This window comes from Bos javanicus, chromosome 10, assembly GCF_032452875.1.
Source record: "Bos javanicus breed banteng chromosome 10, ARS-OSU_banteng_1.0, whole genome shotgun sequence".
NCBI classification, from domain to species: Eukaryota; Metazoa; Chordata; class Mammalia; order Artiodactyla; family Bovidae; genus Bos; species Bos javanicus.
Window position 1 is genome coordinate 27922308 of NC_083877.1, and position 12390 is coordinate 27934697.

The window sequence follows — 12390 nt, forward strand, 5'->3', positions numbered from 1 at the left end:
CCCATGGTCGGGGCAGAGAGCTGTGTCAGGACCCAGCCGTTCTGCTGCAGCTCAGACCTGCCACTCCAGAGTTTCTGCCATACAATGAATTGGGGACATACAAGTCCCTTCTGTCCAGCTTCTTTTCAAGGAACAAGAATAGCCCCCTCCTATAGAAGGTGGTATGTCTAGGCACCATTTTGGAAATAGGTTAAGGAAATAGAGCTCTATCCCAAAAATCTGATAGGTTAAAAAGAAGCAGTTTTCCATCTAGGGACTTCTAAGGGAGACAGATCATGGCAGGATGTCCAGAGAAGCCCTCCCAACACCACGTCCAGGCTTCTGATGAGGGAGGAATAAAGTAATCACAGGACCCTTGGCACCAGGTTCAGAGGCTGGAATGCCATCTGGATCCATCAAATCAGGCCGCCCCCACCTCCTTTCTCCTTTGCAGCATCTCACCCCATCTAGCAGCAAAGAAGTGAGGGCACATGGAGAGCATTGTCCAACAACAAAATCTTTATTTTTTTTTCTCATACAACTTCCAAAGGTACTTCCCCCAACCTCTCACCCAGGGGACCACCTCCAACCTAGCCAACGTGACACCCTTCTGCCCCAAGCACAGAACAACAAAACAACATACGGCTGAGAGCAAATGTTCACAGGCTGCCAGGGAGTCTACTCCGGGGGCCCCCACCCACAGGGATTGGCAGGTGGGACAGGATGGCCCGGCTGCCCCCTACTGGCTGCGACGGCGTTTCTTCCTCCTGCTCTTGGAGAAACCATCACGCTTTCTTTTACGAGGCTGTGAGGTGCGAATCACTCCCAGAGCCACTGGTTTCTCCCCAGGCGCCCTAGGTTCATCTCCCTGTAAAGGCCTCTTTTCAACAGGGACTGGTCCTCCAACTAGGGCTCGCTTCCCAGACTCGGCAGCAGGAGGCTGGCTGAGGCCTGCTGGCTTAGGAGTAAGGGAGTGCGATGCATTCTGGGTCCCCTGAGAATGCCCTGAGGCGAGCAAGCCTGAAGCAGGGCAAGAACTGAGGGGAACCCCCCTCGGCGAGAGGCTAAGTTTAGAGGCTAAGAGGTAGGCAAAGTTGGAGAGCTCCTTGTCTTCCTCCTCCCCTTCCTCCTCAGCTTTGGCCCCATCTGCTGAACTGTATGCTTCAATAACAGGAGAGGCTTCTCTCGCAACTAAGGCATCCTTGGTTCCCCAGCTGGGGGAAGTGCTTCTAAGGCCCTGGTGAGGAGGTATTGATTTGGGGTTCCCATGGCCAGAAGATTCTTGATCCCCTGGTAAGGGAGCAAGGTCTTTAGGCTCAGATAAATCAGTATTCTCCCTGCCTTCTCCTTGGGGGTCATAAGAATTAAAACTTAGGGGGCAAATATCCTCGCTGACCTCCAGCTGGAGGCCACAGGCATCCCTGACGTCTAGTATGTCGACATACGTGGTTTCCAACAGAGGAGAAATGGAATTGCCACTGCTCCCTGCCTCTGGGCTGGCCTCAGGAAAGGTGTCCTGGGTCCCCAGGATAAGGATACTGCCTTGACTTGCAGGCAGGAGTGTTTCTTTAGAAGCCCCCAGTGTAGAGGCCCCGATTCTGCTTTCTAGCAAAGGGGGGCGATCTTCAGGCCACAGATCACGAGGATCCTGCAGAGTCCCAGGGCTCTGTGCCATGTCCTTTCTAGGCCTTGAGGCCGGGCTATTGGCCGTCTGAGGTTCCGCCAGGCCACAATAGTTTCTCTCTTCTAGGGCAACTGTGCCATCCGTGTCTCCACAGGGAACTGCACTGCTTCCCACGTCCCGGGGTGCCAGGGCTTCTCTAGGGCCCAGGGAAATTCTGCTTCTAGAGCCCAATGCCTGGCTGCCCCCCCGAGGCTCAGTTACACATTCCCCCTCATGGAGGTTCTCTACGATCTCCTCAATCTGTAAGGGCAACTCCAAGTCGGCAGCATCCACCTCACTGCTGAGCCACAGTCTCTGGCTGAGAGAAGCCCTGGCCTCGTCCCTATTCCCAGCTGGTCTAGGTGAAGGGTTCTGATCATAACTCTGAACTGTGGGGAGACCACTGTCATCTCCCCACGTGGCCTCTGAAGAGCCTTTCTGGGACAATACCGATGGCTCCATGCTCTGAGGAGCCACTCCAAGACCCTCTACCTCTTGTCTTGGGGGCAGCCCCAGGGTCTGCTTTTCTAACCCCTGTCCTTGCAGAGGAGCCAGCCCTGCAAGTCCAACATCCAAACTGGGAACGAGCTCTAGCTGGGGGCCTTCCTGCCAGTGAAGGGGCAGAGTCTCAGAAGTCCTGTCAGTGCCCAGGGAGCGCCCAGGGGACCCAGCATCTCCCTGGAGGCCATCCTGCGGTGGGGATATCTGGTTTGTAACTTCCCCAGGCCCTCTTTTCTCTATACTCGGGGGCCCTTGAGTACCCTGTGGAGCTGCAAGTTCTAGCTGCAGGCCCCAGCCGCTGGGGGTTGGCAGGGTGTTCCCATCCCTGCCCATCACCCTCAGGCCACGTAGGGCCGGCTCCTGCCCACCAGATACTTCTCTTGCCCGCTCTCCGAGAGAAGCAGCCTTTCCAAGGCGGAGGGAGCCCCCAGCCCCCCGAGGCCCAGGTGAGGGCCGAAGCCGCCCACCCCCATCTTCATCCTCATCAGAAATAGAAGGACTTGAATCTGACTGGGCTCCACTGCAACTTGGAGGTGCCTCGGCATCCTCCTCCTCTTCCAAGGCCAGGAGTCGCTTCTGGACCAGCTGGAAGGAGAACGGACAAATGCTGTTCTATACGTGGTTGTGAGAAGGGGTAGCAGGCCGGGTGGGGGGAGATGGTATTTAGGCAGGACAGGGGATACAAGCAAGTGGCCTAAGTGAGGGTATCAAAGCCAGGTACCACCGCTCTTTTTCTCCACCTTATTGGGTCTTATTCCTGCAATGCTTTGAGCCCTAAACTCCCCTTTTCCATGGTCCCTCGTCTGTTGTTCTACACCCAAAGCTGGATGCTAAAGCTGTCCCTCTCCAGAAGCCGCATCATCCAAGACAGTGTAAGGTTAGACGAAGCCACATAAGTTTTTCATTCTGATATTCTCTACCTCCCAGGTTTACCTGGGCAAGACTGAGTGCTTCTTCTTGTTCCAGCTCCTCAATTAAGGCCAAGGGATCCCTCTGTTGTTCTGGGGACAGCATATCTGCCAAAAACTGAGGGTGAATGACAGCTTCCACCTGGGGAACAGAAGTGAAAGTGGTGGGAGTCATTGAGAGGAGGTAACATGAACCAAGAGGCAGTCACGCACCTCCCCACTCACCACCCTCTACCTGGGTGGTTGGAAACCACCAGCTACATACAGACTTTCCTCAGCACCGAAGACAGTCTAGTTCCCAAAGGCCTCGGGCAAAACCATAGATCTTCCCTGGAGTTCCCACCCCAGGGTCTGCTAGAAACCACACCCCCTGGGCTAGCCCACCTTGGAGACAAAGACCTCCTGAGAACACAGCTCATCGATATAGCTCAGAAAACCAGCATCTGGATATATCCCTTCCTCTGGCTGCTGTTCTTGCTCTTCCTGTCTCCCATCTGACTCCTCAGTGGCCGAGTGGCTCCCCACCAGCCCTTCCATGATGTCGGCGTACTCTTTCACCGCCTCTGATGGGATCTCCTTGGGGGCCTCAGGGGCTGGAGGCCTCTGGGTTTTGCGCTGCCGCCGGCGGGGAGCCCGTGCTTTGGAGGCCGCCTTCTTGGGAATGTACACTGAGGGGCGAGGCGGGAAGCAGAAATGGAAAGCAGTGCTGAGACCTCAACTCCTGCCTCCCACCCTCTCCCATCCCCACTTGTAAGGCAGTGACCTGGGTACACTGAGATGGTTCCAGACTGGATCTGGCCGACCTGACAACAGTACCAGCTAGGGGAGAATACTTAGGAGCTGGAGGGACTGAGAATCTGGAGGAGGATTCTCAGAATCCCTGAAATTCTACAAAGGCCCCTGGTCCAGCCCTCATTTGTTAGGCAGATGAGGCATCATGTGCCTCAATTACAGTCTCAGTGAGAGAGCTGTTGGTTTACTTGGCCACGATCAACATCTAGTCTGGGACAAAGGGAACTTATGCCTGTCCTGTTTGGAACATCACATGCCACTCCCTGGATGGAAGTGACTGGTTTCTGTGACTCCCTCTGAGCTCCTGGCCCACAGGCTCCTGTTGGCACTGGGTGGCCTTACCTGGCTGCGGGCAAACCTCAGGGACAGGTGGTCCCGGAGGATCAAGTTTCAGAGGGGCTGCAGGAGGCAGGCTCTGGGGCCCACTCATCAGTTGTGTGTTCTGAATCTGCATCTCCTCCTCAGCCTCAAACTCCATGAACCTGCAGGGGGTGCAGAAGGCCCAGGCAGTGCTGAGAAGACCATGATTCATTAAAAACCCAGGGGATCTGCTCACAGATGGCCGAATGAATAACAGTTCTGGAAAACCCTCACAAGATCACCACATAGCCCCTCTCCCTGCAGCTGTCACTTAGCTTATTAAGAAACTAACCTTAAGAATCTAGAGCTTGTAAGCTTTACAGGACAGAATCATGGCTTTTTCATACCCTATCCCACTCAACATCGAGGGTACACAGATTAATAAAGGCTTGTTGAGTTCAGTCAGGCCTGTGCCACACCTGGCAAGATCCTCATCTGCCTATCTGCCTATGCCTACAACCATAAAGCATGGCTGCATTCCTGAAGCCAAGACAGAGTTGCAATTCAGGGAACTTCCCACTAGGAGGCAGTGCTGTGACCCAGGAGGCCTGAGGCTGGGACTAGGATCCCAGAAGGGTCAATCTAGGAAGTCTGGGTCCAGAAGATTCCAGGGAGAAAGTGATAGCCAAGCTTGGAGGATAGGGTTCGTTTTCCTGAGTTACTTTTTTAACCAAGGAGATTATCATGGAGGAATGGGGGATATGAGCCAGAAGACCACCCTGGACATCCAGGACCTTACCTGGACAAACCTCCTTAAGAAAAAGCCCTTCCCTGAGGCAATGGGCTAAACGATTCCTGTGCCACTGTTTCCACAGGAGTGGTGACCCCAAGGTGCTACCTGGTCGGTGAGGTAGAAAGAACCTGCGTAGTACGGCTTAAACCTCTTCTTCATTAGGTTCCCTTCAGTATAGGATTTTTACACCAATTGGGATCCAATCCCATCCTAAGGGCTTCAATATCAAAGCCCCTACATAACTCAAGATCTGGAGAAGGGAAAGCTTCCAAGAGAAGACAGGACAGAAGAGTCCCAAGAGCCAAGATGGTGGGAGAAGCAGCGAGGATCCAGGAGGCCCTCTGCTAGTGTATACCCTTCCTCCAGCATCCCTTAGAGCAACCACCCACAGCCCAGACCCAAGCCTCTTACCTGCCCTCAGAGTAGCACCACCACCACCCCCACCCCCGCCCCCAGGGAGCATGAGGTTTGCTGGGACTCACTTTTCTGCCATCTCGTAAAAGATCATCCGGTCGAAGTTGCTAGTACGCTCCCACTCCTGCACAGCCCTGGGCAGTCCCTCCTCCAGGGTCATCGTGGGCTTCAGCCGGGCCAGGGAACGAAGCACTGGGCTAAAACCCCCATTGGGTCAGTCACAGTCTACAAGTGTACCCGCCACCCACCTGCCCTGACCCCCACCTCAGTGCACACCCCTGCCCCTCATCAGATCAGGCATCTCCAGGTCCCTGTCGCATCCCACTGCGGATTAGACTCCAGACCCCCCACCTCCAGCCAGCCGTTTACCACACTGGTCTTTCTTCCCACTGAAATTTACAATCCTCACAGAAAATCAGACAGTTCTCCCCATCTTTTAAAATCAACTACCTTGAATTCTCACAGTACTATCTTCAACCAAACACAAGGAAGAAAGCACTCAGGTTATTCATTGTAAAGTAAGCTGAACCCTGCCCAAAGGCTCTTACATTTCCAAAAAAAAAAGGCACTCACTAACCCAAATGAATCTAATTCAAAGGCTGTGGGGTGTTTTTACTTGTTGCTTTTTAAGTGTTTTTTGCCTCCAGGATACCCCATCACAATCAAATATCAATACTCTTTGAGCTCTTTGTGATTTATTTTTGCCTTTCTGACTTCCTGTGAATCCTCAATCATTATTGTGCCTAGAATCACCTGGGGAAGCTTGTTATAAACATGGATCCCAGTGCCCCCAGAATCACCGGACTGAGCATTTTACCAGCCTCCCGGGTGACTGTGGCAGAGGGTCTGGTGTGGAGACCCTGCCCAGAGCCCCTGAATGTAGGGAACAGAAATAGGCCAGGAGTGAGAAATTCAGATTCCCAGACTCTAAGACACCCAGAGCTGTCTGGAGAAAGTGGAGAGTGATCTACACCAAGGACTTTGAGGGAGCCTTTTGAATAATTCACTCCAGAGTCAGGAAGGAAAGGGAGATTCCCTTAGGGCTTCAGCCACTGGAGGAACATGATGTTCATTTTTTTTCAAGTCCAGTAAGAGATGTGTATATTAAATCATTTCAGTCATGTCCAACTCTTTGTAATCCCACAGACTGTAGCCTACCATGCTCCTCTGTCCATGGGATTCTCCAGGCAATAATACTGGAGTGGATTGCCATTCCCTTCTCCAGAGGATCTTCCCAACCCAGAGATTGAACCCTCGTCTCTTATATCTCCTGCATTAGCAGGTAGGTTCTTTACCATTAGTGCCACCTGAGAAGCCCAAAGGTTAAGTACGGGAGGTGGCATATTGTTATATGATGGTTTACACAAAATGTTGAGAGTGCAGTTGAGGAAGGCAGAGTTCTTAGTGGGAAGAAGAGAAAATTCCCCAGATGGTTAATGACTTTGCTTTATAAACATTAATAGCCAGTGACCCTGGGCTCCCAGGCCAAGCATCCACTCCGCACAGACATTCTGGCCTTTTGTGAGTTCTTTTTCTCTTCTAGATTGCCTTTTTATAATAACAATAACAACAACAATAGCAGCTGCCATTTGATGAGGATTTCTCTGTGCTAGGCGCTCTGCTAAGCATTTCACATACAGTAACTCATTTCATCTCAGCAACTCTCTGCGTAAGTAACCATCCCCTTTCTACATGAGAAAGCTGAGAGCAAAGAAACTGGCGCCAGGACCCAGGATGACACACCTAGTAAGTGGTGGGGCCCAGCCCTTGGCCACTAAGTGAGCTCTAGACCAAGTATTAGTCTCTCAGTCGTATGTGAGAGACGGACCCCCACGGACTGCAGCCTGCCAGGCTCCTCTGTCCATGGAATTCTACAGGCAAGAATCCAACCCAGAATACTGGGTTTCCATTTCCTCCTGCAGGGATCTTCCCAACCCACTGATCGAACCCAGGTCTCCTGCATTGGAGGTGGATTCTTTGCCATCTGAGCCACCGGGGGAACCCAAGTGAGCTCTGCCACTTCCCTTGACTTGACTTCTATTTCAACTTGACTTCTCCTAATAAAACAGGGAGCTGTATGTGGAATTCCCTGGTAGTCCAGTGGCTAGGACTTGGCCCTTTCATTGCTGTGGACCCTGGTTCAATCCCTAGATGGGGATCTAAGATTCCCACAAGCTGCTAGGCATGGCCCAAAACCCTGAAACAAAATAAAACAGGATAGTAGATAGCGTGGTACATGAGCTCCTTGGCCTGGCACCACACCATCCTCCCCTCCCAGCGCTCCTCATCCGAGTCGGTTTGGACAGTTCAACTCCATGTCAAAAGACAATTAAGGGCTTCCCTGGTAGCTCAGTGGTAAAGAATCTGCCTGCCAATGCAGGAGACATGGTTCAATCCCTGATCTGGGAAGATCCCACATGCCTCGAGTCAACTAAGCCACAACTACTGAGCTGTGCTCAAGAGTCCAGGAGCCGCAGATAATGAGGCTGGCTCACTCTAGAGCCCGTGCTCTGCAACAAGAAAAGCCACAGCAGTGAGAGGCCTAAGCACCACAACTGGAGAGTGGCCCCTGCTCACCACAGCTAGAGAAGAGCTCTTACAGCAACGAGGACCCAGCACGGGCCCAAATAAATAATAATTTTTTTTAAAAAAAGGTAGTAAAATAGCACAAGAGGGCCCTGGCACTCCTTATTAGAGACCTGGGTTCCTATTACCGCTCTGAGCATTAGCCTTCTCATCCATAAATGAGGATGACCAGAAAAATGCCTGCCTGAATGTGTAGGATTGTGAGGATCACTTGAAAGAAGACACCTGAGGCTTATTATCCTCTGGGACATGGGTAAAGAGGTTTGTTGCATTGTTATTTTAATTCTCATAGCATCTTCATCACCCTCACGACCTGCCCTCAAGTATCCCTAAATAGCCTAACCACTTTGTCCATCCCCAAACCCTCCTCATTTAAAAGCCTCTAGGATAATGAATCTTCGGTCTCCCCCACTTACATAAGAAAGCAGGAAAGGGCCTCTGCATCAGGACTCTGGGATAAGTGCCTTCGTGCCAAGGGTTTGTAGCGCTGCCAGCGCCGGAAGTTCTCATAAACACCCTTGGAGGTATAGAAGAGGTCACCCACTGAGGGCTTGGATCGGGTGGCCATAGGACCTCCTTCCCCGGTTGTCCCTTGTGACCCTGGCCAAGCCTTTTCTGGGGGTACGATGGGGGCCAGTTGGGCAGCTGGTGGTGGAGCCTGAGCAGGAAGGCATGGGACACCCTCCTGGTTCAGCCCAACAGCCTTAGTGGGCAGAAGGGTCTTCACATTAGAGGCTGTCAGGAGCCCGGGGGCAGGACTCTCAGGACCCCCGCAGGGAGCGCCAGAGGCAATCCAACTGAGGGCTGTCTGAGTTAGGATAAAGTTCTGAGTCTGAGAGGGCTCAGCTGACCCGGCTTCTGTCTTGACTTTGACAATGACTTTGCCAGCTTCGGCTCCACTGGGGCCAGGGCCCCCATCCCCGGTCACCAACAACGGGCTGGGGAAAGCAGAGAGCACCAGAGGGTTGCCTGGAGAGAATGCTGAAGGCACAGGGGGCTGCGAGGGCGGCTCCCATGGTGGTGGGTCTGGTGGGCCAGGAGCAGGTTGGGGGAAGGTAAGTGCAGTGAAAGGAGACAGGGCGGTGCCAGGATTCACGGTCCTGTCCGATCCTGGCAATGGAGATGCTGTAGAGACAAAAAGAGGGGATAGAGTAGCAGAAAAAGAGAGCGAGAGCTAGGTCATCTGAGTTCAACTCTAGTCCCCGAAGAAGCAGAGCACCGACTCTCAGCAAGTGAGTGAGTAGGAATGCATATATTTGCAAATGTCCCCCAAGTGTTTCTGATGTCCCTTACTCCCTGTTGAGAATGACTGCACTAGGGAAGCTGCAGTGACCTTGGACCTACGAGCTCATACTCCATAACAATGCCACCCAGCATACAGGTACATTCCAAACATGTTCAAGCCACCTGGACCCTGCTCCCAGCTTCTCTGTGATCCCTGCCACCACTCACAGAAGCACTCTTCCCAGGAGGGGATGTGTGGGTTAGAGGTTTTGTTCCCAGAAATTTTGTTACTTAACAGCCAGGAATGACCAGATAAGAGCCAGGAAATGGGTAAAGGGAGGGCAGTGTGGGAAGGGAGGTTTCCAGAGCTTTAAGTAGATGCTAGACATACTCAAATGTTATCTGTGATCCTTCTGCTTGAAACTCCTAATGTCAGAAATTTAGGGTCCACTTTTGAAAGGCACTGACCATGAAGTCTGAGACACAGCTCAGGGGCTATGTGGACTCTAGTCAAAGAGACCAAGGATAAATATGTTAAAACGTGTACTTAATCAGGACATGTGTCTCCTAGGACTTTCAATAATAATAGATCATCTGCCTAATTTCAGGTTGCTCTCCTCCCCCTCTTAGATTATTCTGGTGGCAAATTAACAACGTTCAGCTTCTGCTGCTTCCTGACCATTGAAGGAGACAGGGAATACGAGCAGACTCTTCACCTCAGGCACAGAGCAGAGGACCAGGAATACTCCCTGAAGAACGGAACACCGTGAAATGGGTCTGAGGCCTAAGTTCTGCAAAAGGCAGAAAGTCAGAGCGTCTCAGGGAAGCCCCAGTCCTCATCTCTGCTGGAGTGACCCACCTCCCCTGACCCTGGGAAAGCAAGGAAAACTGTTCCCCGCACTAAAAGAGAAGCCCTCGCTGGGGCTGGAAGGAGCCAGGAGGCTCTGAGCAGAGGCACTTACTGCACCTCCTCATCTAGCTTCTGGGAGGACAGTTCTCGACGGACTTGGCAACAGATGGCCCCACTGAACAGTTTTCCAGACAAGGCTTCCACTCCCTACACCCAGTAAGATTGAGAGCGGCCCCAGATCAGTTCTCTCAGGGCAAAATTCTAGAGCAGCCTCCAATTGCCTAAAGAAGACACCAGAACTTGGGCCTTACCCTGGAACCCCCCTGTGTCCCCTGTACCGCACACATCCCTGCCCCTGCCACACAAACACATTGAAGGTATCCCTCTTCCAGAGAAGCAAGTTGCTAACTACCATCCCTTCTCTCTACTCAGCACTTTCCTCAGAGGTGCTCTGATCTGCCACCCAGGAGGCCCCCTTCCTTCCCCAACCCCTAGTATTAACAGAACCATCTCCTCCCCCAGTGTGATGCCTCTCGTAGTGTCTGGTGTTCTCACATCCCTCTAAGTCAGTCCTGAGAGCTCATCCCCAAGTAAAGTGTCAAGTTTTGAATTGCTAAAGAGGAAGCTGGTGGCAGGGGACCCTCCCCTACCGGCAGACTCACCTCCGTCTGAAGACATCGTCTCAGGTTTGGGCACTAACTGTGGCTGTCTGGAAGCCTCCAGAATGAGACGGGCAGGTCCAGGACCCAGAGAGTAACCTCCAGTAGAAACACACGGATCCAAGGAAGGGAGGGTAAAGATCAGATCAAAACAGAACTAGAATCTAGAACTCAAGGCATTCTACAGTTGGGGGAGGGGAGGGGGAAATGGGGTGAGGTTAGGGATATTCCACAAAGGACTCTGGTATGTAGGCAATAACCAGGAACTCCCTCCAAACCAGAGTGTGGCGACACAATTGTGTATCTCTTCAGGACAACCTGCAAATTATTTCTCAGGTTCCCAGCCACATAATTTTACATCTTGGTTCCCTATACACTTCTTCACCAATATATCTAGTTTTGTGCCTTTCAATTCTACCCAGTTTTGTACCTGACTTCCTATTAACAGCAGACTGTGGCAAACTCTTGACAATTCAATGTTTGCTGTATTTTCTAAACCAAAATCAGAGCACATAGTCTGAATAAATTTAAGGATCAAGCGAACAGAACGTTTCAAATTAGGGTTGTCTCACAGTACCAAGGGTGCTGATTCGCTGTATGCATATCATTTCCTTAGAAAGCTGTTTTGCAGTTCCCAAATAGACTATTCCCATCGCCTCTGCAGTCCACAGACGGCTCAGCCTTACCCCGGGCTGAAAAGCTTCCCACTTAATCAAAAACTGCCACTCAGAGTAAAATTCCAAGACCCAAAAGTCTTTTTTGTTGGTTTGTTAAATTATTTTTGCGGTTTTAAATTTTGTTAAATAATTTAAATTTTTAAAATGGGTAGTACATCAGAACCGTTCAAAAGTCAAACTATTTAAAATGGACTACACAGCAAGTCCCCCTCCACTCCTTCCGGAACCAAGTTGAGCTCTTTATGCCAGAGGAAACCAGATTTATTCGGGATCCTCACTGAGATATTTTATACAACTACAAGCAAACACAAACTATACTTAAAAAAAAAAAAAACTTTAAGGTTTTTCTGGTAATAAAGCTAATATATCTTCCAACGTTTTTCGCCATTATAAATCATACCGCAATGATCACCTCGGTTAATGATATCTGGGTTCCAATTTTCATTTCTTTAAACCAAAATCCTATAAAGAGAATTTATTTGTACGTTCTTTTAAAAATTCGCCATACCTCTAAGAGGCGCATCTTATTACGCTATTATTAACTACTCACCACTACAGAGAGTTGAATTTGTGGTAGAGACCTGAGTTCGAATCTTGGGTCAACCACTAAAATATGCTTCACCGGTTTCGTAAAATAACTTCACGCTCTTTTCGCTGTCCAGAATATGGAATACTCATCGTGCATTTTTACCGCCAATGTTTGAAACTGGGCGAGAGAACCGGATGTAAAATAGGGGAAGGAAGAAAATCTTCTTTCTTTCCTAAGGTAAAGGAGGCTCTGGATCCTGGAGCCTTTAGTTCTGCAGGTACTAGAAACTCATTGCCTCTGAAATGGGTGTGCATCTTGAGATAAAAACAGGATAGTATTCAGTTATGTTTAATCTATATCCATCCCTACCCCCCTCTCTCCCTAGCAGTACCAGGCCCACAGTGGGCACACTGCACGTGTCTTACAACTCCTCCAAGATTGCAACTGGGTTGCAACTGGTCAAGTTCTGCGCTAGTGCGCCTCCTTCTGTCCGGCTGGAGAAAAGTCTAGATAAA

General features: G+C 50.9%; 1 protein-coding gene across 2 annotated transcripts; it reads right to left on the reverse strand.

The window, feature by feature from the left end:
* Window positions 1-316: 316 nt before the first annotated feature.
* Window positions 317-12358, reverse strand: NUTM1 (NUT midline carcinoma family member 1). Of its 2 annotated transcripts, XM_061430656.1 has the most exons (8): window positions 11897-12358; window positions 10673-10768; window positions 8353-9061; window positions 5419-5547; window positions 4186-4325; window positions 3436-3719; window positions 3077-3193; window positions 317-2728 (listed from the first exon to the last, which is right to left on the reverse strand). In XM_061430656.1, exons 2-8 carry the CDS (start codon window positions 10686-10688, stop codon window positions 719-721), a joined length of 3405 nt encoding a protein of 1134 aa, XP_061286640.1. In that variant the 5' UTR covers window positions 10689-10768; window positions 11897-12358; the 3' UTR covers window positions 317-718. The 2 variants fall into 2 exon arrangements, with proteins under 2 accessions (XP_061286640.1, XP_061286639.1); XM_061430655.1 differs by lacking the exon at window positions 11897-12358 and having other exon boundaries at window positions 10673-10858.
* Between the last annotated feature and the right edge of the window lie 32 nt (window positions 12359-12390).

What these genes read in the sequence shown, in the direction of transcription:
- NUTM1 (XM_061430656.1), bottom strand. An exon ending in GCCCTTTCCTGCTTTCTTAT is followed by an intron (nt 5,548 to 8,352) that starts GTAAGTGGGGGA and finishes TGGGGGTTTTAG; the next exon opens with CCCAGTGCTTCGTTCCCTGG. An exon ending in AAGCACTCAGTCTTGCCCAG is followed by an intron (nt 2,729 to 3,076) that starts GTAAACCTGGGA and finishes TTCTCCTTCCAG; the next exon opens with CTGGTCCAGAAGCGACTCCT.